The sequence below is a fragment of the Callithrix jacchus genome, chromosome 12, assembly GCF_049354715.1.
Source record: "Callithrix jacchus isolate 240 chromosome 12, calJac240_pri, whole genome shotgun sequence".
Taxonomy (NCBI): Eukaryota; Metazoa; Chordata; class Mammalia; order Primates; family Cebidae; genus Callithrix; species Callithrix jacchus.
In genome coordinates, this window is record NC_133513.1 from 120,372,048 (window position 1) to 120,392,883 (window position 20,836).

The 20,836-nt window shown below is 44.4% G+C and overlaps 1 protein-coding gene across 4 annotated transcripts in view; it reads left to right on the plus strand.

Annotated features, from left to right (window-relative positions):
• DOCK1 (dedicator of cytokinesis 1) overlaps positions 1-20,836 on the plus strand; it is a 543,687-nt gene that overhangs the window by 145,013 nt on the left and 377,838 nt on the right. For all 4 annotated transcript variants that reach the window (XM_035269471.3, XM_035269473.3, XM_035269472.3 and 1 more), the window contains exon 23: positions 2,681-2,789. In XM_035269471.3, coding sequence (XP_035125362.1) covers positions 2,681-2,789 — 109 coding nt within the window. The remainder of the gene's footprint in view (positions 1-2,680; positions 2,790-20,836) is intronic.

Consider the following 20,836-nt stretch of genomic DNA (forward strand, 5'->3'; position numbering starts at 1 on the left):
TCATGTTCTTTCTGTCCAGAGAACTCCCTGTATTATTTCTTTCAGTCTTGGCCAGTTATGGGGCTCTGTTTGTATGAAAATGATTTATTTCATCTTTGTGTTTGAAAGATATTTTCACTCATGATAGCATTCTGTTTTGGCAGTTATTTTCTTCCTCCATTCTCTTTTGGTTTTCTTCATTTATAGTAAGGCATTAGCTTTCGGACTTACTGTTACATCTTGGGATGTAAATGGTGTCTTTGTCTCTCTTGCTGCTTTCAGTTTGCCTCCTTTTCTGTGGTTATTGACAGTCTTACTATGGGTTGATAGGATTGTTTCTGCTTTTTATTTATCCCGTATTGAATTTTCAGATTGACATCTTTTATCAGTTTTGGAAGATTTGTGGCCATTGTCTGTTCTAATGGCCCGTTATCTTCCTCCTTTCTCCTGGCACTTCAATTGCATGTATATTAGATCTCCTCAATATGCCTGCACATCCCTGGCCCTCTTTTCTCTATTCTCTTCCTTGGTACTTCTGTTTAGTTATTTTTCTGTGGATTGTCTTCCATTTTACTAATTCTGTCTCCTGCTGTGTCTACTCTCTATTTTATTAATCCAAATAATAAATTTTTAATTTTAGAGAGCATATTTTGTAGTTTAAAATTTCAATTTCATTTTTTCATAGATCCATTTCACTACTGAAATTTTTCTCTTATTTTTCATATTTTTATCTTATTTTCTGTATTCTTAAATAGGATGATTATAGTTGTTTTGATGTTCTAGGAAACTGTAATATCTAGATTATCTGTGGGGCTGTTTCTACTCTCTTCTTCCTCTTTCACTTGGACTGGGGTCTGGTTTTCTGCTGAGTTTGGTAATTTTTGTTTGAAGTCAAGACTGTTTGTATGTAAAATGGTAGAAGCTTCAGATGATTTGATCTTCTTCCAGAAATAATTCATCCTGCCTTCTCCTAGACAGATAAAGTGGGGCTGACCACCTTATTTAAATCAGAGACTGTGCTCAGTCAAGGCTGCATTGTACCCTTAGCATGCCTCAGTCTACATTTAATATGCCTGTGGCTTTCTAGGACTTTTATCCGAGAGTTGGCTCTGTTACCTGGGACTTTCTCCCTGGCGTCTTCTAAACTCTAGTTGTTTTCTTTAATGACTGGTACAAATTCCACTTTGCTTTATAGAGGTTTCCATTTTGTTTTTTAGTCTTCTACCCCATACAGCTCTAGGAATTACAGATGTCCTGAGGGGAAAAATGATTGCATGCTTGACGCCTCCCCAAGGGTTGCACCAGTCTACCAAATGTTCTCCACGTCACCTGCAAGCAGAAGTTTGTAACTCCATAATTTTAATTATTTGGTACATCATTTAAGCAAACCCCATTTGAAAACCCTTATTTACAAAACAGGTCAACTAGGTTGCAATTTCCCATTTTACACAGAACTTGTTACTTTACAGTGGAACTCATTTAAATATCAGACTACCTCTGGGGTAATTAATTATCGCTTAGCTTACAAAATTCTCCATCGTACACAAGGTTTCAGGTATAGTATATTTTTAATTAGGCAACAAACTAGTATTAATAAACTGTATTAATAAAACATCTGAGTCACAAGATTTAAAAATGCAAACGTGTTGCTTTTTAGTAACAGCAACCTGAAGGAACTGCTAATGAATAATTTACAGACGAGACTTATTTTCAATTAGTAACATGTATTAGCATACATGTAATCAGTGCACAACTTCCTTATTACCTATTTATTGAGTATGCCCCACCTCTGGAGTACTTTTCAGTTACTGCTGATGCTGAAATGAAGGCATTTGTATAGCACCATTACTTTGAAATAAAAAGTAAAATTACTCTTGTAATATCATTTTAAGGGATTAGAAGACCATGGTAAATTTAGGCAACTGAGTGTCTTGTTGATTTTCAATTTGTGACATAATGGGTTTAAAAACACTGATAGCAGTAGCTTGGTGGCTCACACCTGTAATCCCAGCAATTTGGGAGGCCGAGGCAGGCAGATCGACTGAGGTCAGGAGTTCGAGACCAGCCTGGCCAACATGGTCAAACTTTGTCTCTACTAAAACACAAAAATTAGCCAGGCGTGATGGTGGGCACCTGTAATCTCAGCTACTTGGGAGGTTGAGGCAGGAGAATTGCTTGAACCCAGGAGGCAGAGGTTGCAGTGAGCCAAGATCATGCCACTGCACTCCAGCCTGGGTGACAAGAGCGAGACTCTGTCACAAAAATAAATAAATAAAAAAATAATAAAAATCAAAACACCGATAGAAAACACAACAGAATCTTAATAGTGTAATTTTTTGGGGTAGAAATAAATCTGAATTTCCCCATCCTCTTTCCCTCCTTCTCTTCCTCTGCTCCTTCCTCCCTCCCTTGCTGTATATTTTCTGTGTTTTTTAGATTTATAAGATGTAGTATGTTACAATGAGAAACGCAGTGAGTGGCAGCATTAAGAGCCTCTGTATGTGGAGGCAGGCCGCCTCGGCTGAGCGGTCTGCATCAGTCTGACTACCAGGTTACCTTCCTTGCTTCATGGATATTGAGGATGTCATCTCTCATTCTAACTTGTCATCCAAGTGACTCCTTTTATGGGCTATAGACGTCGATTCAAAAGATGTTGAGGCGTTTCTGCCAGGCCCCCACAGTTCTGTGTGTTTCCTTGCAGACTTTATGAAAACAAAGGAGAGGCTGACTTCGTGGAATCTTTGCTGCAGCTCTTCAGGTCCATCAACGACATGGTGAGCAGCATGTCAGACCAGACCGTCCGGGTGAAGGTGAGTGCTGCCCACTGCTAAGGAGGACTTCTCTTTCTTTTCTTCCCTCATTACCTTTTCTGGAGGTAGGTATTTGGATTACAGTTAACTAACTTGCCTCAGGTAGTATAGTTGTTAATGTCGGAGATCTCAATTTGATTTCAAGAGCTGTGCTTTTTTTCTGAGTCTTGGTCTGTTGCCCAGGCTGGAGTGCAGTGGTGCAATCTCAGCTCACTGCAACCTCCGCCTCCGGGGGTGAAGTAATTCTCCTGTCTCAGCCTCCTGAGTTGCTGGGACTACAAGCGCATGTCACCACACCTGGCTAATTTTTTTGTATCTTTAGTGGAGACGGGGTTTCACCATATCGGTCGGGCTGGTCTCCCACTCCTGACCTCAGGTGATCCACCTGCCTCAGTCTCTCAAACTGCTGAGGTTACAGGCTTGAGCCACTGCACCCAGCCTTTTTTTTCTTTTCTTTTTAGTTGACACATAGTAATTGTACATATTTATGGGATACATGCTGGTATTTCAGTACAAGGTACACAGTGCGATCAAATCAGGGTGATTAGGATAGTATCACCTAGAACATTTTTCATTTCTTTGTGCCGTGAACATTCAGAATCCTTTCTGCTAGCTTTTTGAACAGATACACCAAATTAGTGTTGACTGTCTTCACTCTACATTGCTATAGAACAGTGGACTTTATTCTTCTGATCTAGCTGTAGCTTCGTATCAAAGTGGGCTTGTAGATGAAGGGCTTCCGCGGTGCCTGAGCAAGAGGCTGTGGGTCCCGCAAAGCCTGAACTTGAGGGAAAGGCCCTGGAGCCTGTTTTGTAGTAGACATAATCATGCTCCGTGTGCAGTGAAATCCTTTTCTTCCTGCTCCCTAGGTGCTCTAAAGTATGTCCATTGCTTTTCTTTGCTCTTTGGCAAGGAGAGATTCTTCATTCACTTTATTTAAATTTGGGGGAATTGATGACAGTTGTGTTTGACACCTAATTTCTCCAGCTGTCCTTGCCCCGGAAATGGTGCTGAGTCTTCGTGCTTCAGCGGATCTTTTGCCTGTGCACAAGAGTGAGCCGTCCAGTGCTCCTGTCCTTTCTTCTTCCCCCTTTTGATGACCTGGTCTCAATCTCTTGTCCTTGGGAAGAAAGATGCCTTCCACTCACAGAAGGCCTGACTGTTCTTTAGGATGCTCCCTGGTGTGGAAGTACCTGAGAGCCAAGGAGCAGCAGGAGGACCCTACACTCTTGGCTGTCGCAGTTGTGGTGGTTTTCACTGGGTTGACTTACTGCAGAAACAGCTGTACGACTTGCGATTGGCTACTTGCATTAATCCCTTCAAAGAGCAAGAATCTTCCCAATGATTAACTTACATCTTTCACTCGACTGATCATGGTAGATCCCTCTGTTCTTACTCTTAATGTTCCTGTAATGTATAATTTCAGAAGGCATTCTTACAGCTGGGGTCTTAAAAATATGTTGGTCAAGTTGCTTCCCAGCCTTAAAGCTTTGCCATATGCCCTGGAACAAAGATGAATGTGTGCTGAGAGTGGCTCCTGGTTGCTGAGACTGTAGTAACCAGCATAACTAGGCATGAACCAAGCAGAGCCCACCTGTCAGCTCAGAGGTGGTGCAGCCGTTTGGACTCTTTACTGTAATTTCTTAATTTTTTACATGAGTTTACTATAAAAATAGGTGGTTTATACAGAAAGAAATATATGTGCTGCATAAATTAAAATTTCAGGTTATTTTGGCAACTTGATATTGCCAAAAGCTGTCTTATTGTCTCCAGGGTAAAATTAGCAATGTGTTTGGTACATTTACTACTGAATGCAGTGGCATTTTAGAAAAACAGACGTGTGTAGTGTAAGAATAGATAAAAAATACAGGAAGTTTTGAGACCTGAATTAATTTTAGATTGCTAAATATATTCTTATATTATTAAATTTGATTGGGCTTGATTTGCGTCTGCCTACCTCCCCTGAAGTCAGATTACTCAGTGACGAGGGGCTAGGAAGGCCTTGCTTTAGTGGGTGTTTTATTATAAGACACAAGCGAATTCGGTGACATTTGTGCGTTGATGCAAACCTTACATCTGCAAGACAGACGCAGGACATTTCACTGGACAGTCCCCTCCCTTCTGCTAATTTGGAATAATATTATTTCATCATAGGTACTTTCTTGACGTTGGAAATTTAAAGCTGCCCCTCATGGGAGCCTGGTTTTTGTGTTGTTTTAACCCTTTCAATTTTGGTGTGTCGAAATGGAAATGCCATTGTGAACCATCTTGCATAGACAAGTATATCTTTAGACTGTGACATTTAAAGGTTAAACATTGTTTCCTAAAGTGTGGCCCTCGCTGGCAGTTTTGATTTTGGGATTGTCTGTGTGCCGTTGTGCCTTTGTGGCACGATTCTTGGTGACGTGACGGCTGAGAAGTTCTCTGTCAAGAGCCCCCACCCTGTTGTCACCTCTCGGTACCAAACCCGCCACGTGATCCACTTTGCAGATTAGAGTAAACCACGGGGTTTTCACCTCAATGAAGGGGGAGAGCGAGAGGAGCTTCTGCAATCATTTACTGCAGGATAAGTATGGTCTTCACCTAGAATTTTCAATAGTCTGTTTTCATTGATTTAGTGACAAGATTTTTCCAAGGTCATTTAAGTGAGAAGACACACATGGAGGATGCTTGGGCCAGTTTTTGTGTTAAGTCAAAGGTCCAGGAAACTCCAGTGAGTGTGTGGATGCTGCCTCCCTTCACTGCCCTGCCTGGCGGCCGCCTTCCATGACCCCCACCCCCCTGGTGCCCATGGTGCCCAGATGTTTCAATGCCACTTCACCGTCCCTCAGTTAATGACCCTCAGCCTCGGGGCTGCAACCAAATGCTTTTTGAAAACATTCTACTGTTGTAAGATAACATGAGATTTCCCATTTCTGAGTGTCCCATTCAGTGGCAGTAAGGACAATCGCAGTGCTGTGTAACCATCATCAGCATCCCTCTTTAGAACGTTGTTCATCTTTCCAAACTTAATGAAACGCCAGCCCCATCAAACACCAGCTTCCCGCATCTCCTGGCAGCCACGTTCTACTTTCTGTGTCTAAAAATTTAACGTCTCTGGGAACCTCATGGAAGTGGATGCATACAGCATTTGTCCTTTGTGTCTGGCTTCTTTTTTTTTTTTGAGACAGTCTTTCTCTGTTGCCAGGCTGGAGTGCAGTGGCGTGATCTCAGCTCACTGCAACTCCTGCCTCCTGGGTTTAAGCGATTCCCCTGCCTCAGCCTCCCAAGTAGCTGGGACTACAGGCGCATGCTACCATGCCTGGATAGATTTCTGTATTTTAGCAGAGATTGGGTTTCACCATGTTGGCCAAGATGGTCTCTATCTCCTGACCTCTTGATCTTCCCGCGTTGGGCCTCCCAAAGTGCTGGGATTACAGGCTTGAGCCACTGCACCGGGCCATGTCTGGCTTCTTTTACATGGCATCATTTAAAAGACCTGCAGGGTTCCACCAGGTCGTAGCATGTGTCCAAATCTTCTTCCTCTGTAAGGTTGTCCTTTTCCTGTGTGTCTGTTGCGCGTTTTGTCTTCCATCTCATCCGTGGATGGAGGCTCGGGCTGCCCCTACCTTGTGGCGGTTGTGGCTCTTGGCTGCTGTGAACTTGGTTGTACAGGTGCCTCTCGAAGATCCTATTGTCAGTGCTCCAGAAGCAGAATTGCTGTATCCTGTGGCAATTGTGCTTGAATTTTTCAAAGGATCACCCCCTTTTCCCCAGCACCCCCACATTCTACTGAAATCCCTTTTGAAATTCCATGTTGACTTTCCCTTAGCAGCTCTTCTCGCAGCTCCTCAAGCCCCAGGCATATCCCCTGCTGCACCCCACCTACCTACCCTGAGTGAATGATGCTGCTCCATCTGCCTCACTGAAAAGACTTGTGGTCTCCCGGCATTACGTCTCCCTGTCTGTTTCCCTCTTAAGAGGAAAAGCCCACTGTGCTGCACGGTGCCAACCTTCCCCCTCCTTGCGTCCCGCTCCGCCTCGCTGTTTCCTCGCCGTCTCAGACCTTCTGTCTCCACCTTGGACTGCCCTTTCAACAGGCCCAGATGTTCTGGAAATTCAACACATGCCTTCCAGATCCTTCTTTGCCCTCAGCGTCTTTCCCACCTGACAAGAGGATCCTTGGCCCCCGTCGCTGCTGCCCTGGGTCCCGTTCTCCGTTGTGCCCCCAGCAATTGTGGCTGCTACTCCTCGGTGCCCCAGCAGTCCCCAGCTGCCAGCTGCAGGGTCTCCAGACAGCCTCGGAATTCCCTTCTCCTGTCTTTTCTTCCCTATGGTCCCGGGGCAGCGATTTCATGAACCACTGGGCTTGCTAAGTCACCAGTTCTTCTTCCTGAAATTAGGGCAGAAGTCTCAGAAGCGTTCCCTGCACCCTGGTGCTGGACCTGCCCTTTTTGTACTCGGCGTCTCTTTTGGTGTTTCCCTAAAACTCCCATCTGGTGATGACTTGCTGTTTCTCAGAAAACTGTGCTGTTCTTCAGCTGCCAGGAGAAATGGGTCAGATTCCAGTGTGTGACATCCAGACAGCTTCACAGGCCACCCACCTGGCTCTCCAAGTCTCTTTCCCTCTTGGAGACCCAAGTAGAGCTGGTGCCTTCCCCAGGAAACCGCAAACATCTGGGTGTTGGCAACCTCCTGAAGGAGCTCTCCCAGTCAGTGATTGATAGAAATAGCATGAACACCTAGTGCCAGAATAACTGGAGTTGATGCTGATTAATCACCTGATTCTCAACTGATTTGGGCTTTACAATAGCCCTATTAAATAGATACTTTGATTGCTTTCTGATGAAGACACTGAGGCCTAGAGACATTCATTAACCTACCCAAGGCCACGCAGCTAGGTGGGAGTAGTGCGCTGGTTTAAACCCTGGTTGGCCAGTTCCAGAACCACTCTCTTTCCCATTTGGCTCCCAGAGACAGTGTTGATAAATCCTGGCTATCCATGGAGTTTGGAAGCAGGGCCCATGCCTGCCATCCACATCACTGGAGAACAGCCTGGAGGCTGTGGGCTGGAAAGATACAGACAGCATCCCTGGTGGAGCTTTCCATCTACATGGGCTTGCATAAAGCAACTTAGAAAATTTGGTGAAATGCTCCAAGAGTTGGGTGAGTCTGAAGGGGAAGGGAGGAGAGAGAGTTAGAAGGGGCTGGTCACAAAGGCTTGTGGGAGGAGACCTTGGTGATGGCCCCACTGTGTCGGCAGCAGGTGGCTGTTTCTTGACCACTCTTGGATTGCAGTGCTGGATTGGGGCGTTTGGGGCTTTGCAGTCGGTTCTCACAGGCATTGACATCTTTTCAAATCCACAAATATTACTACCTTCCTTGGCATGTCCTGGGAAAAGACTGCTCCATGCAGGACCTCGGCATAGTCTGTTCCATCTGGGGCTGAGATATCCCGAATTTTCTATAGATGCAAACTTTGACCATGATCCACAGTAGGAGGTTGATGCTTACTTGGTTCGTGTGTGTGTGTGTGTGTGTGTGTGTGTGTGTGTTGTGTGTATGAAGCTGGAAAATGCTCATGAAGAAGTTCCGCACCGATTCCCTATGATGCATTCTGGCATTTTCTATTCTAGTCTCCGTTAGTCTATTCTAGACTAATGTATTTCAGTTAAACAAAAAATTGCTGGTTGACAGGCACTAAATTTATTTCATGAGCTCTAATGGATCTCAACCTGCACTGGAAAAACACCGCTCTTTATCTGTGTCAGTCCTGAGTCCTCTGTCCCTGTGTCTCTGCTTAGTTTATTATGAAAATATTATTGTTAGCTTTCTGCTTTTCTTCCATTGTGGTGTACAGCTCCAGGCCTCTGGTGCTCAGACAACTTTCCTTACCGGCGTGCGGATTGGACTGGGGTGAAGATTAATTGAATTTGAGGCCCCCTAAGCTGAGGTTGGCACACAGATGCAGGAGGGTTTGTCTTCCTTCTGGGGCACTATCCCCAGGGAGCAGGCTTCCCTGTCTCTTTCCATTCTAACCATCACATAGTGCCATTTCCATCTGGCCTTCTTAGAGAGGAGCTGTGTTGAAATAAGCTATTCTGTAATCTCAGTAAATACAGCTGATGGGTGAGTTCTGCCTTCCAAGAGGCACATGTTTTGATTCCCTTAAAAATAATTTCCTGACTTGAAATGAACTATACTTTCTTGCCTTATATCTTACCCAGAATTCTTCCTTATGAGAAGTTTTTGCTGCTTTTTGTCTATTTATTTCCAGGCTAGCATCTGGGATCCACACTGCTGCTCACAGATCTGTACACATAGAACTTTAATGTCCTCAGAACAAATGATCTGAATGTTTTAGAGAGGATGACAATTAAAAATGAGATGGAAGCGGTTTTGCTTGCAGGTGAGAAGTCAGGTTTCACTGAGTAACTCTGGGCCTGTCTGGCACCTCTCTTACAGCAGCGTCTGACGTCGCCCCACGTGTTCCAGATTTCCATAAAGATATCAAGTCCTGTTAGTTGCATTAAACAAAGCAGCCGTTTATTGTGTCCTTGCCCTCAGTTTAAAAGTAATATGTGATCTGGTTAGAAAATGCCAAAAAGTTAATTATGAAAAATTAGAGTCATTTATCATTTTACTTTCTATTACACTGTTAGCATTTTTGTTTTTATAATGGCAAGCTTTTTTTTTGCTTGTTTAGCGTTATCCTGTATACACACACACACACACACACACATCCATACCTATGTATACACATATAAATGTAGCATATGTATAGTATAAATTCCCATGTATATACACAGACACAGACACACACACTCTTTTACAATGTTTCATTTTTCTGCATCTACTGCCTATGTCCTTTGGTATTTTTCAAGCACACATTTTTCAAAGGTTACACTGCCTCATAGCTGTATGGTAATTTACTTAACCAATTTTCTATTTGAGGGCGCTTAGCTGGTTTCTACTTTTCAGTTTTCATGAACAGTGCTTGGCTGACCTCTCTGTCTGTGGCAAAGGCCATGTTCCATCTGGTTTGCTCTGAGGCATCCAGATTTTCAGATGCTCTAAAGTCCTATGAAAGTCATGACCAAGGCTGTTGGGACTCGCTTCCTGGGTGATGACACTGTGCCTCTTTCATGCGGGCTGCGTGGTGTGCAGCGTGTCTACCCTGACATGGTTTCCATTAGAGCTCCCGTCTGTCTGTCTTTTCCACTTCCTTCTGTGCTTCCTGGGATTGAGCTATGCAGCTGCCATGGTGGATGAGTTGGGAGCCACTTCCTCTCTTAGACGCCACCTGCTTCTGTGACCTTTGTGTTTCTCGGCACAGGATTCTGGGCCAAGTTCGGTGAGGATAACTCCAGTGAGTTCCACTTCCTCTACCCTGACCAATCAGGGCCTGGAGCAAACCGGCCAATGAGATGTCAGAACCAATGTATTCCAGCGAGCAACTTAAAGAAGTTGGGGAGCGTTTTGAGCCAGAAGGGTTTGCTAAGAAAAAGTAATAAAACGTTTTCACCTTCTTGATTTTGAGGTTGAAGTGGGGGTGCGTCGATGGTGTTAATTGGTCTAAAGATGTCATAGGCATGAGTCGGGAGTCTATTTGAAAGTCTGTCATCTTTCATGGGGACACAGATGCAGTGATTTGGATGAGGACCATCCAGGTCACATTGTCCACGTGGAGACATACTTGTTGAATTAGAATATTGGGAAACTGAGGTCGGCAACTCAGGCGAAGCCAACCGTGACAGGAATGACGACCTTTGCTGAGAGTCAGCAACAGGCCAGGCCTTCTGGAGAGTTCTCCTGCAACAGAGAGAAGAGAGGGAGGTCCCCGATTCAAGGAGGCGAGTGGGCAAAGCGTAGAAGTTGCGGTAACAAAATAGTGCATACTTGGTAGCTTAAAACAGCGTTTTTTTCCTCTCATAGCCCTGAAGATTAGAAGCTTGAAATCAAGGTACCACCAGGCCAGGTTCCTTTTGGTACTCCAAGAGATGATCTGTTCTATGCTTTTCTCTGGGTTTCTGGCGGTCCTTGGCATTTCCTGACTTGTAGACACCTTGCTCCAGTCTCTGCCTCCGTCTTCACATGGCGTTCTCCGTGTGTCTGTCTTTGTGTCTCGTCTCTTCTTTTAAGGACATCGGTTATGTTAAATTCAGGGCCTACTCTACTGTGGCGTGGCCTCAGGTCAACTTGATAATATCTGAAAAAAGACTGTTTCCAAAACATTCACAGGTCCCAGGGTTTAGGACTTGAACGTAGCCTTTCGAGGGACACAACTTCACCCACATAGAAGTCACTGTGGACATCAGCGCAGAAGCCACTGGCTGTCAGGTCAGTGGTGAACAAAGGACTGGAGAGGAAGTGGGCCCTTAGCCAGGCACCCATAGATAGCTTGACATGGGGGCTGCAGGACTGGAAACTTCTTAGACTCGAGTGTGCACATGAGTCACCTGGAGGTCTTGTTAAAATGTGACTGGGACTCTGTAGGGAGGGGGCCTCAAGATGTTTCATTTTAATCAGCTCCAGATGATGCTAAGGTTCTGGGTCTCTGGCCATATATTGGATTGGAAGTGGCTGATCCTAGCCTTGCACACAGAGCTGCTGGGTGAGCAGTGGCAGTTGTGGATAGGGCACCTGTTCTCAGTTCTTGCAGGCTCCATGGTTGGCTTCATTCAGGCTGCCTGTCCTCAGCTGTCTGACATTCTGGACCATTTTGATTTGGTAAGTTTGCCCTGCACTTGCAAGTGTGGCATGACTCATGTCAAGAAAGACTCAGTGGAAGAAGGAACAAGGAAAGTGAGGAAAATATTTTATGGCTTGTGCTTAGAGGACCTGTGGACCCAAATGCTCCCAATTTCATTCCACTTCTTGCTGGTCTGTGGCCCTGCAGAGGGCTGGGTAGCCTGGCTGAGATCTGAATTCACCAGGTGCTACGGCATTCCAGTCTTCTCCGTTGCTTCCTAGGATTCTTCCTGCCCTCTCTGGAGGGAGCAATACCACTCACATAGGCAAGAATTAATCAGGAGAGGTCTGGATACATATACTTGTTTCCTTGACCACGTCTCCACCCCAGGTTTATCCTGTGCACAGGTCATTGCAACAGTAGCAGAGATGCAGCATTAGCTGAAATGAAAATCGTCTCTCTTCCACCACTCTTCTTGAGCAAGCCAAGCATTTCTATTGGTTTTCTACCAGTTCTAGTGCATGCACGTGAAGATGTTTACACTGACAACCTGGGAGTTTTTAGTTTACTGATTTTTTATCATCATAACACCTTTCCATTTTAATGTGTAGTCATAATCGTAGTAGCTGTGTGCCAATGCAGAACATGTAACTGAATTGATGTGCGTTCATTTGCTTAATTAAATGATATTTCATTAAATTAATGTTTCTATTGTTGAATACTATGATTTTACTTTTAGCATTTTAAGCCTGCAACAAATTATTTCATTGATAAGTAGTGTGTGTTTATCTTTTTCTGATCCGTTTTTCCATGTTAACTCCTTCACATTGCTCCCTGTTAGAGGACAAGGCTTTAACTGGAGATTGCAGAATTCCAGGCACTTCCTGGCCATCCATCCTGCCTTGCCCCCTGTAACGAGGCTCACTGGTGGAAAATCTCTCTGTTGGCATGGTGGCTTCAATGCTCAGAAACCTGAAATTATTTTCTTGTCCCATCCCTGACCTTGTTCAGAGATCTCTCTTGACAAGTGCTCCTTCCACATCTGTGCCCTCAATCTTGGATTCTGCCTTCTGCCAACATGCAGGGTGCCAGCCGGCCCCTTTCTCCTTCCTCCATCATGATCGGGATTTATTCAGCGTTTCTCTGAACATGAGCAGGTCTCAAAGTAAAGTTATGCCTAGTACCTCATCACTGAGTTCCGTGTTCCTCTATTTTAAACATTCCTTCAATCATGTGTTCATTGTCCTGTGCGCCAAGCACTGTGCTAGGCAGTGAGGGGTTACAGCACCAACCACTCAGATGGGCCCTGTATTCTCATGGTGGTTCCATTGGAGTGAGCAGGGCAGGCACGAACTCAATAACCATCCCCCATGTACAACCTTGCACAATTGCAATATGTGATTTTAAGCAAATCACAGATATAAAATTATCATTGTGGATTGTAATCAGTCATTTTAAGAAAAAATAAGGGTCAGGGTGAGAAGGTATGTCTGGGCATTGGAAATAGTTTAGGGGTTCAGCGAAGGTGTCAGAAGGAAGTGAGGTAGAAAAAGTAGTGTGGGTTGTGGGGGAACTCCAGGCGGAGGCAGTGGACAGGAAGGTGTTTGCTGCATTGAAGAAATTCCGAGATCAGCAGCTGTGGCTGGACAGGGTAAGCCCTGAGAAGGCAGGGATCCTGAGAGAATGGATAGGCAGAGCTGTGCCGGATCTGAGAGGGCCACTGGAGAGGGCTGGTCAGGTCAGAGTTGGCTTTTCCAAGGGTCATTTCAGCCATTTTGATTAGAGGGGTTGAGGGAGGAAGGGAAGTGAAAAGCTGGGATGTCACCCAGACGAGGGGCTGGGGGTAGAGCCTGTTCTCCACCGCAGCCCTCTTGATGTCTGGAGCTGGATTGTCTGTATCTTGTGCATCAGAAGATGTTTAGCAGCATTGCTGGCTGACCCCAGTAGCACTCTCTGGTCCTGAGAACCAAAAATGTCTGCAGGCACTGCCAAATGTCCCCCGAGGCAGGGGATAGAGCAGGTGTGGGGAGGTTGCTCTAAGTTGAGAACACTGTGCTGCACTATTGGTAGACTTTAGTGAAGGGGTGGACACGTTTGCAGCTTGGCGGTGGTGGGTCTGTTATGGAAGGTGAGGAAGAGTTAGGGAGGCATCGTGGTTCTTTCCCAAATCTGCCTCAAGCAGCTGTGGGACACTGTTAAAAACAGCCGTGAAGACTATAGAATGGGTAGACATTGGGGGTGGGCTTCTATACCCCAGATCCTTTTTGAAAATCATCTCCTTTTGGGAACTGCTAGGCCCGTTAGTTCCTGCCTCACTCTGTTATGAGAAACCTGTATCTGCCAGCCGCATCGTGCCAATAGGTACTTACCTCTTGCCACACATGTGGCTCTCCTCTTTCTCTGTATCTACCAGCCATTTCTAACAACATTCCGGGGTTTCAGGACGGGGTTTTCATTTTCCTTTAGTTTGTGGACCGTGCCCTGCTTCTGCCCTTGTCTGTTATTCACTTGGTAGTGAGGGGCTATCGGCTGGCTGGCTGTTGGCGTTTGTGCCGATACAGAGGTGGTCACCATTCCCTGCCTGAGTCCAGAACACAGCAGAAGAAAGTGCCAAACCCAGACTCCTGTATGGTTTGGAGAGAACTGTTCTGCCTCTCCAAACTGTTTTGTCCAGATGGGTTGTGGAGCATGAAGTAATCCTAATCCCTTCCATTTGTGCAGGACTCTCAGGCACCAAAGCCTTTGATGCGTGTTATCTCTTAGGATCCTCCCAGTACTGCAGTGGTGTTTGTTAAACATAATGAAAAAGCTTTCTAAAGGGATGGGCAGAGAACATAATCATGCAAAGTCTGTGCGTCTTAATAGCTGACCCATTGATGGAAACATTTATATCTCACATCCACTGGCTCTTGTCTGGCATCTTCAGATGCATCTGTCCCTAGGAGCCCTTCCCAGAGATGCCAGCGTTTAGAACAGATGAGTTTAAACGAGGTCATCTCAAGTGAACTGAAGATACTAGGTCTACAAAGGTGCATCTACACCTCACTTATGACGTGGCATTTGTAAATGCATTTACTGTAGGTATTTGTAGATTCTTCTTATGTTTTAAGTTTGCAGCATTGAGGCCTATTATGATTGCAAATTGCATAAACCTCAGTCAGATCTAAATCAGAGGAAAGGTATTCCATGCTTGTAGGTGACTCCAGTTTAAGATGTCAGTTCTTCCCAACTTGATCTACAGATTCACTGCAGTCCCAGTCAGAATCCCAGCAAGTTACTTTGTGGCTGTTGACCAACTGATTCAGAAGTTCACGTGGAAAGGCAAAAGACCCAGAATAGTCAACACAGTATTTATCGAGAACAAAGTCAGAGGACTGGCACTGCCCGACTTCAGGTCTTGCTGGAAGGCTGCTGTAATCTAATTACACAAACCCAACTTCAGGTCACATCAGAAAGAAGGAAATTAATTGATTCATGTAGCTCGGGAGTCCGAGTGTTAGGCATGAGTGTGTTTTGGATTTAGAAGATATCCTCCTCTTGGCTTAGTATTTATTTCTCTCTATTTGAGGGAAAAGTGGCAGCCAGTAGCCAGAGGCTTGCAGTTTTCTTTTTGTTTAATAGTCTTTGAGGACACAGAGTGACTGTCTCTTTCTTTCAGGCAATGTTAATCTTCAGACAGAACCTTCGTTAACCTTCTTTTAAGCAGGAAGCTATCCCTGAAAGGAAAAGACTGTGAAGTTGAAATAGAAGTAAAGCTTCCTAATGCAGAAAGTGGAGAAAGAAGGAGAGATGAGAGGACTCTCAGGGAGGCCGAAGGGACATTTGTAAATGCAGCTGAAGCCAGTGCCAATTGGTGACTTTGTGAAATGGGTTTTGCAGCTATTCTTTGGAGCTGTCTACTAACCTGATGGAAAGGGTAGTTAAAAGCTTCATTTAGGATTGGTGTTCTGCTGGCATGCCAAGTAGCCAGAACCAAGGCTTGGGAGGAGACCAGACCTTAAATATGTCCCAGGAAGCATTTTATTGAGAAACATTTCAAGTATCACTATAGCATTAGCTAGAGGGAAAGAGGAATATTTCATATGTGAGCTTAAAAAATCATCAGCTCTGTTATATTGAATGCTTACAACATTTCATTAAAACTGTTTTTATAGAATTTTATGATAGAATACATTATTTTTGTGTATATATTGATGAAATCATGGAGTTATATGAGGTTGGATTTCTCAAATACTCAAATAGTCACATCAAGAATTACGGAATTAGGAGGTTAGAAAGTCACATCTTTAGTTTTTTAGGAATTTGTCCCAGGAACAGAGGGGTTCTAGGTGGGATGACCAGACCCCAGTTCCTTGTTCTTCAGCCCATGGCTTTTTACATGGCATCACTCAATCAGATTTTAAATTTGTACATTGCACTGGCTTTATTTAGAATCCTGTGCCAGGCGGCATAGTTTTGATTAGAAGCTGAGCAGTATTATTCTCCGTGAACTGTGAATGTGACACTTTTATAATTCAAGTAGAATTATATTTCCCTTGGGAAATCCTATGCATTCAATATGGTACATTGAATTAGAGAAGAGGTTGAAGAGAAAAGGGGCTATAAACAGTGTATCTTATTAAAACAAAGTAGGTTTTCTTCTTGCCTATGTCACCTTTAGATAGTGATTCATACAGTCACTGTTTTTTAAAGCATAAATTGTCTTCTATCTAGTGAAATGATTAAGAAAGAACGGTAGTCCTCATCTGATTATGTTAAATATAACAAAAATCTAGTTGATTTTTGAAAAGGACATTTTCATATACTTCCAAGAAATACACATTCTGACATTAAACATTTTGTATGGTCACCACTGAAGATTAAAAGCAGAGGTGTTATGTCTCAGAAATTAGGTGGCCATCAAGTTTTTTTCATTTTCTCTTATCGATTGATTTATTTGATTTACTGAGACAGAGTCTAGTGTCACACAGGCTGGAGTGCAGTGGCACAAATTGGCTCACTGTGGCTGCGACCTCCCAGGCTGAAGTGATCCTTCCACTTCAGCCTTTCGAGTAGCTGGGATTATAGGCCAACATCACCACAATTGGTTAATTTTTGTAATTTTCGTAGAGATGTGGTTTTGTCATATATTAGTCTGTTTTCATACTGCTATGAAGAACTACTGGGAATGGGTAATTTATGAAGAAAAGAGATTTACTGGATTCACAGTTCCACAGGTTTAACGGGAAGGATGACTGGGAGACCTCAGGAATCTTACAATCATAGCAGAAGGTGAAGGGGAAGCAAGGACCTTCTTCACATGGTGGCAGGAGAGAGCAAAGGGGGAAGTGCCACACACTTTAAACCATCAGATCTCTTGAGAACTCACTGTCAGGAGAACAGGGGGAAGTCAGCCTCCATGCTTCAGTCACTTGCCTCCGGGCCCTTCACCCGACACATGGGGATTACAATTTGAGCTGAGATTTGGGTGGGGACACAGAGCCAAATCATATCACGCCATGTTGCCCAGGCTGAGTGCTGGATTCTCGTGTGTTATTTTCGGGCACTTTATACTTTAACTACCTACCAGTGTTGAGAAGCTTACAATCCTTCACAATCTTTCTGTTCCTACGTGGGTGCTATGTGTGTTTTGAGTGAGCTGATGGCCAGCACTGTTCTCTGCTGTGTTTCTCCACCCAGTGTGTGGACATCTTGCCATGTGCACAGGTAACACACCCCTCTTGACACAGAGGGATGCAAAGGTTGAGTCATTCAAGGAGATGCTGATGAATTGAGAACTTCCTGACAGCAAGTGATGCCAAAACCTCAACTAAAATGATCAGCAAATATCCATTAAGAAAGTATCAAGAACCAGAAAATGGGGGTCATGGTGCAAACCTCAGTGAGGACCTTGGAATTTAAGGTCAAAGGCAGAGCGTTCCCAGGGAGTGGTGAGGGTCCTTGCAGCATGTGGATTTGGATTCCCCTGCCCCAGCATCCTGGTTTCTCCTCACTGCTCTCAGCTGCTCCAGGATCCTTGCCTTTCCATCTGATTGGAGAAGCTGCTCCGTCACAACCCGAGACCATTCCAGGCTTGGCCTCAGCTCCATCTCTGCCTGCTGCTGACAGGGCGGCTCCCTCATGTACCCCAGGGCCTGTGCCTTCCTCTCCCTCCTGGTGGCATTTCCATGGTGGGGTACAGGAATTCTGCAGTACCTCTGGCGCTTTGCTTCTGCCTTCTTGCCTGGAGTTTCACTGCTGTCTGCAGGCCTTTGAGAACAGAGGCAGGGAGCTGCTGGAAGCCCTTGAGAGCATAGCGATTAGGGGTTGCATGCTCTGTACGAATGGCAAGGAGGGTGATTCTTGAAAGACAATGTCGTGGTAACTTAAACTTCTCTGAGGTCAGCTTCCCTGTTGTTAATTAAGTTCTTGGCACGTGGGGGTGGAGTGTGGTGGCTCATGCCTGTAATCCCAGCACTTTGGGAGGACGACGTGGGCAGATCATTTGAGGTCAGGAGTTTGAGACCATCCCGGCCAACACGTTGACACTCCGTATCTACTAAATATACAAAAACTAGCTGGGTGTGGTGGTGGCCTCCTGTAATCCCAGCCACTCAGAAGGCTGAGGTGGGGGAATCCCTTGAAACTAGGAGGCAGAGGTTGCAGTGAGCCAAGATTGCACCACTGCACTCCAACCTGGGTGACAGAACGAGACTCTGTCTCAAAATAAAAATAAAAAAAATAAAAAAGTTTTTTTTTAATTAAGGAAGCAATGCTAAGTACTTCTCCAATGCTAAGTACTTCTCCAGCGCTGCTTCATGTCAGTCTGCTTCTCCAGACATGGACCTCTTCATTATTGGAAAGGGTAGTGTTTTAATATACATGTACTTTTCACATGGATTCAAGGATAACATGGGTGGGATTACTCGACTTTATAGTATATTAAGTGCTTATTTGGTGCCAGCTATGGACTCGTAATGGGCAAAGACCATGAGGAATGTACAGTGGAAGGTGTTGGATTCTGCAGGAGAGGAAACCAGGTATTCGACCCCCCAGTTAGATGACAGATGCCTGGTGCATCACTGCATCATTGGGTGTCCAGACGAGAGATTGCAGGCAAGACAGAGACCTAAAGAAAGTGGCAAGTACACTGAAACCACCAGATAAGACCTCCTTGAAGCAGATTGGACTGCCCTGAGCTTTGAGGGGTGAGTGTGAGTTGAGATGGGGAAGCATTCCAGGAAGGGGCAGGAGGGCGCGGATGGGAGGGAGGTGGAGAGTGGAAAGAGGTGGTAGGAATGCGTTGTTCTCTTGGGAGTCCAGGGGCTGGAAGGGAGGGAGGGAGGCAGCTTCATTCCACCCCTGGCATTCGGTGCCAAGAAGAGGAATGTGGACAAGGAGGTGCTCTGCTAATCAGAAGACAAGACCCCTGAGCTGACACACTGGAAACTGACATACGGGTTTTGTTGTTACTGTTGTTTTAAATAAAGGTTATTATCTTCCAGAGAAGACATAGGCAGAGAAATGGGCATTATTTTTCCAGGGGTCTCTTATTATGTAAATAACCTGAGTTCTTGGAAGTTTTATCTTATGGAATTTTTATTAGTTCTTTTATTTTTGTCATGGGAAAACTTCAGAAACTGTCCTGAAAACTTGTATGTCTGCTTTTAGAATTTTGTAGCTCTCACTGGGAGCCCCTTTAGGGGTGCAGGGCCAATAGGTTCCCACCCACCCAAGACTGCCAACATTGCATCTCAGGAAGCTGCCTGGGAGATTCTGGGGCTGGCACCTCTTCACTCAGGCTGTCTCCATCAGCTGAAGAGGAGGGAGTGTCAGAACATCACATTCTGTGTATGTGCAGTGTATTTGTAGAAAATACTGATCTTTCCATTCAGCATTCCCATTACTGGGCATCTACCCAGAAGAAAAGGAGTCATATATGAAAAAGATCCTTGTACATGCTTCTTTATAGCAGCACAATTCACAATGACAAAAATTGTGGAAACAGCCTAAGTCCTCATCAGTCAATAAGTAAAGAATATGATGGGGTACTACTCAACCATATAAAGGAATGAATTAATGGCATTCACAGCAACTTGGCTGGAGTCGGAGACCGTTATTCAAAGTGAAGTAACTCGGGAATGGAAAACCAAACATGGAATCTCTTCATTACTTTTTCTGTCTGTCTTTCCTTGTTCCCATACTTAAAGACAGCATGTTGGGAGTGGCATACTGATGTTGTTTTTGTATTCTCCTTCCTGATTACCTATGTCTTTTATTTGGAGTATTTAGTCCCTTGCTTTTTGTTTGTTTAATAAGCTCTTTATACAACAGCTGAATTTTAAATTGTTGTATAGGTGTATAGATGTTGAAAGGCACAGATCTGAAGTAGGCAGCTTCATCAGTTTTGACAGATGCTGGCGTTCATGTGGTCATGTGGCCCACACACTGGCATACTTACACCAGAATGAGGAACATCTCTATCGCTGGTCTCTGGACATTGGGTGCCTTTACCAGTGGTGGTGCCTGTGTCGGGAACTGATCCCCTCAATCCCGTTAGCCTCAGCAACTCTGGTTCCTTCAGAGTGAAACTTTGTATCCCCCTGTATTTTCTCGTTTCAGTCAGCAAAGGAAGGGATTTAAACTATGTTCTGCAGTTGTGTCTGCATTGACTCTCTGTAATCCTCCTCTCTTTCCAAACAAAATGGTCACCTGTTTAAAATAGACAATGAACATCAAAGAAAACTACGCATAGGCTGAAGGACAAAGTGCTGTCATTTGCTCCCATTGGGAAGTAATTTAAGTGTGCGTAGAGACAGACTTATAAAAAAATCTGTTGAGTGTGTCATGTGGTGGTCAGCCTTTAGAAGTGATGTACCTTTGTATTTTAATCGTAGTTTTCAGAATTAGCACGCCAGTTATGTGATATTGAAAAATCTTTTCCCTAGCTCCTTTTTTTTTTTGACTATGTTAAGTTTAGCGTAGCAAGGTCTCATTTACACCCTCCTTATTCATAATTCGGGATAATTAGTGTAGTGGTTGGGCTGCCATTTACCTCTTAAAGCTAGGAAAATTAGGCTTTGCTAGAAAAATACATATTATAAACAGGATTAAGTCATTGACGGCATGCTCATACTTGCTAGGAGAATTAAGTATTTTCAGGTACCACAGTATGTATGTCCTTCTTAACTCTTATTTCTACCAGATCTCCTCCAAGGAGTTTAGAACTGGTGAACTCCAAGTCTCCCTCTGGATGAGACATTCTGAGTTCTTGCCATTGTCATGCTAAGCTGGGTTGATAATTTTCTTTAAAAACGAATAGCACTTCATCTTTTGGAAATTTATCATTCTTCGGAGTTTTCACTAATCTCCCCCTCCATAGGTGACCCCCTCCTTT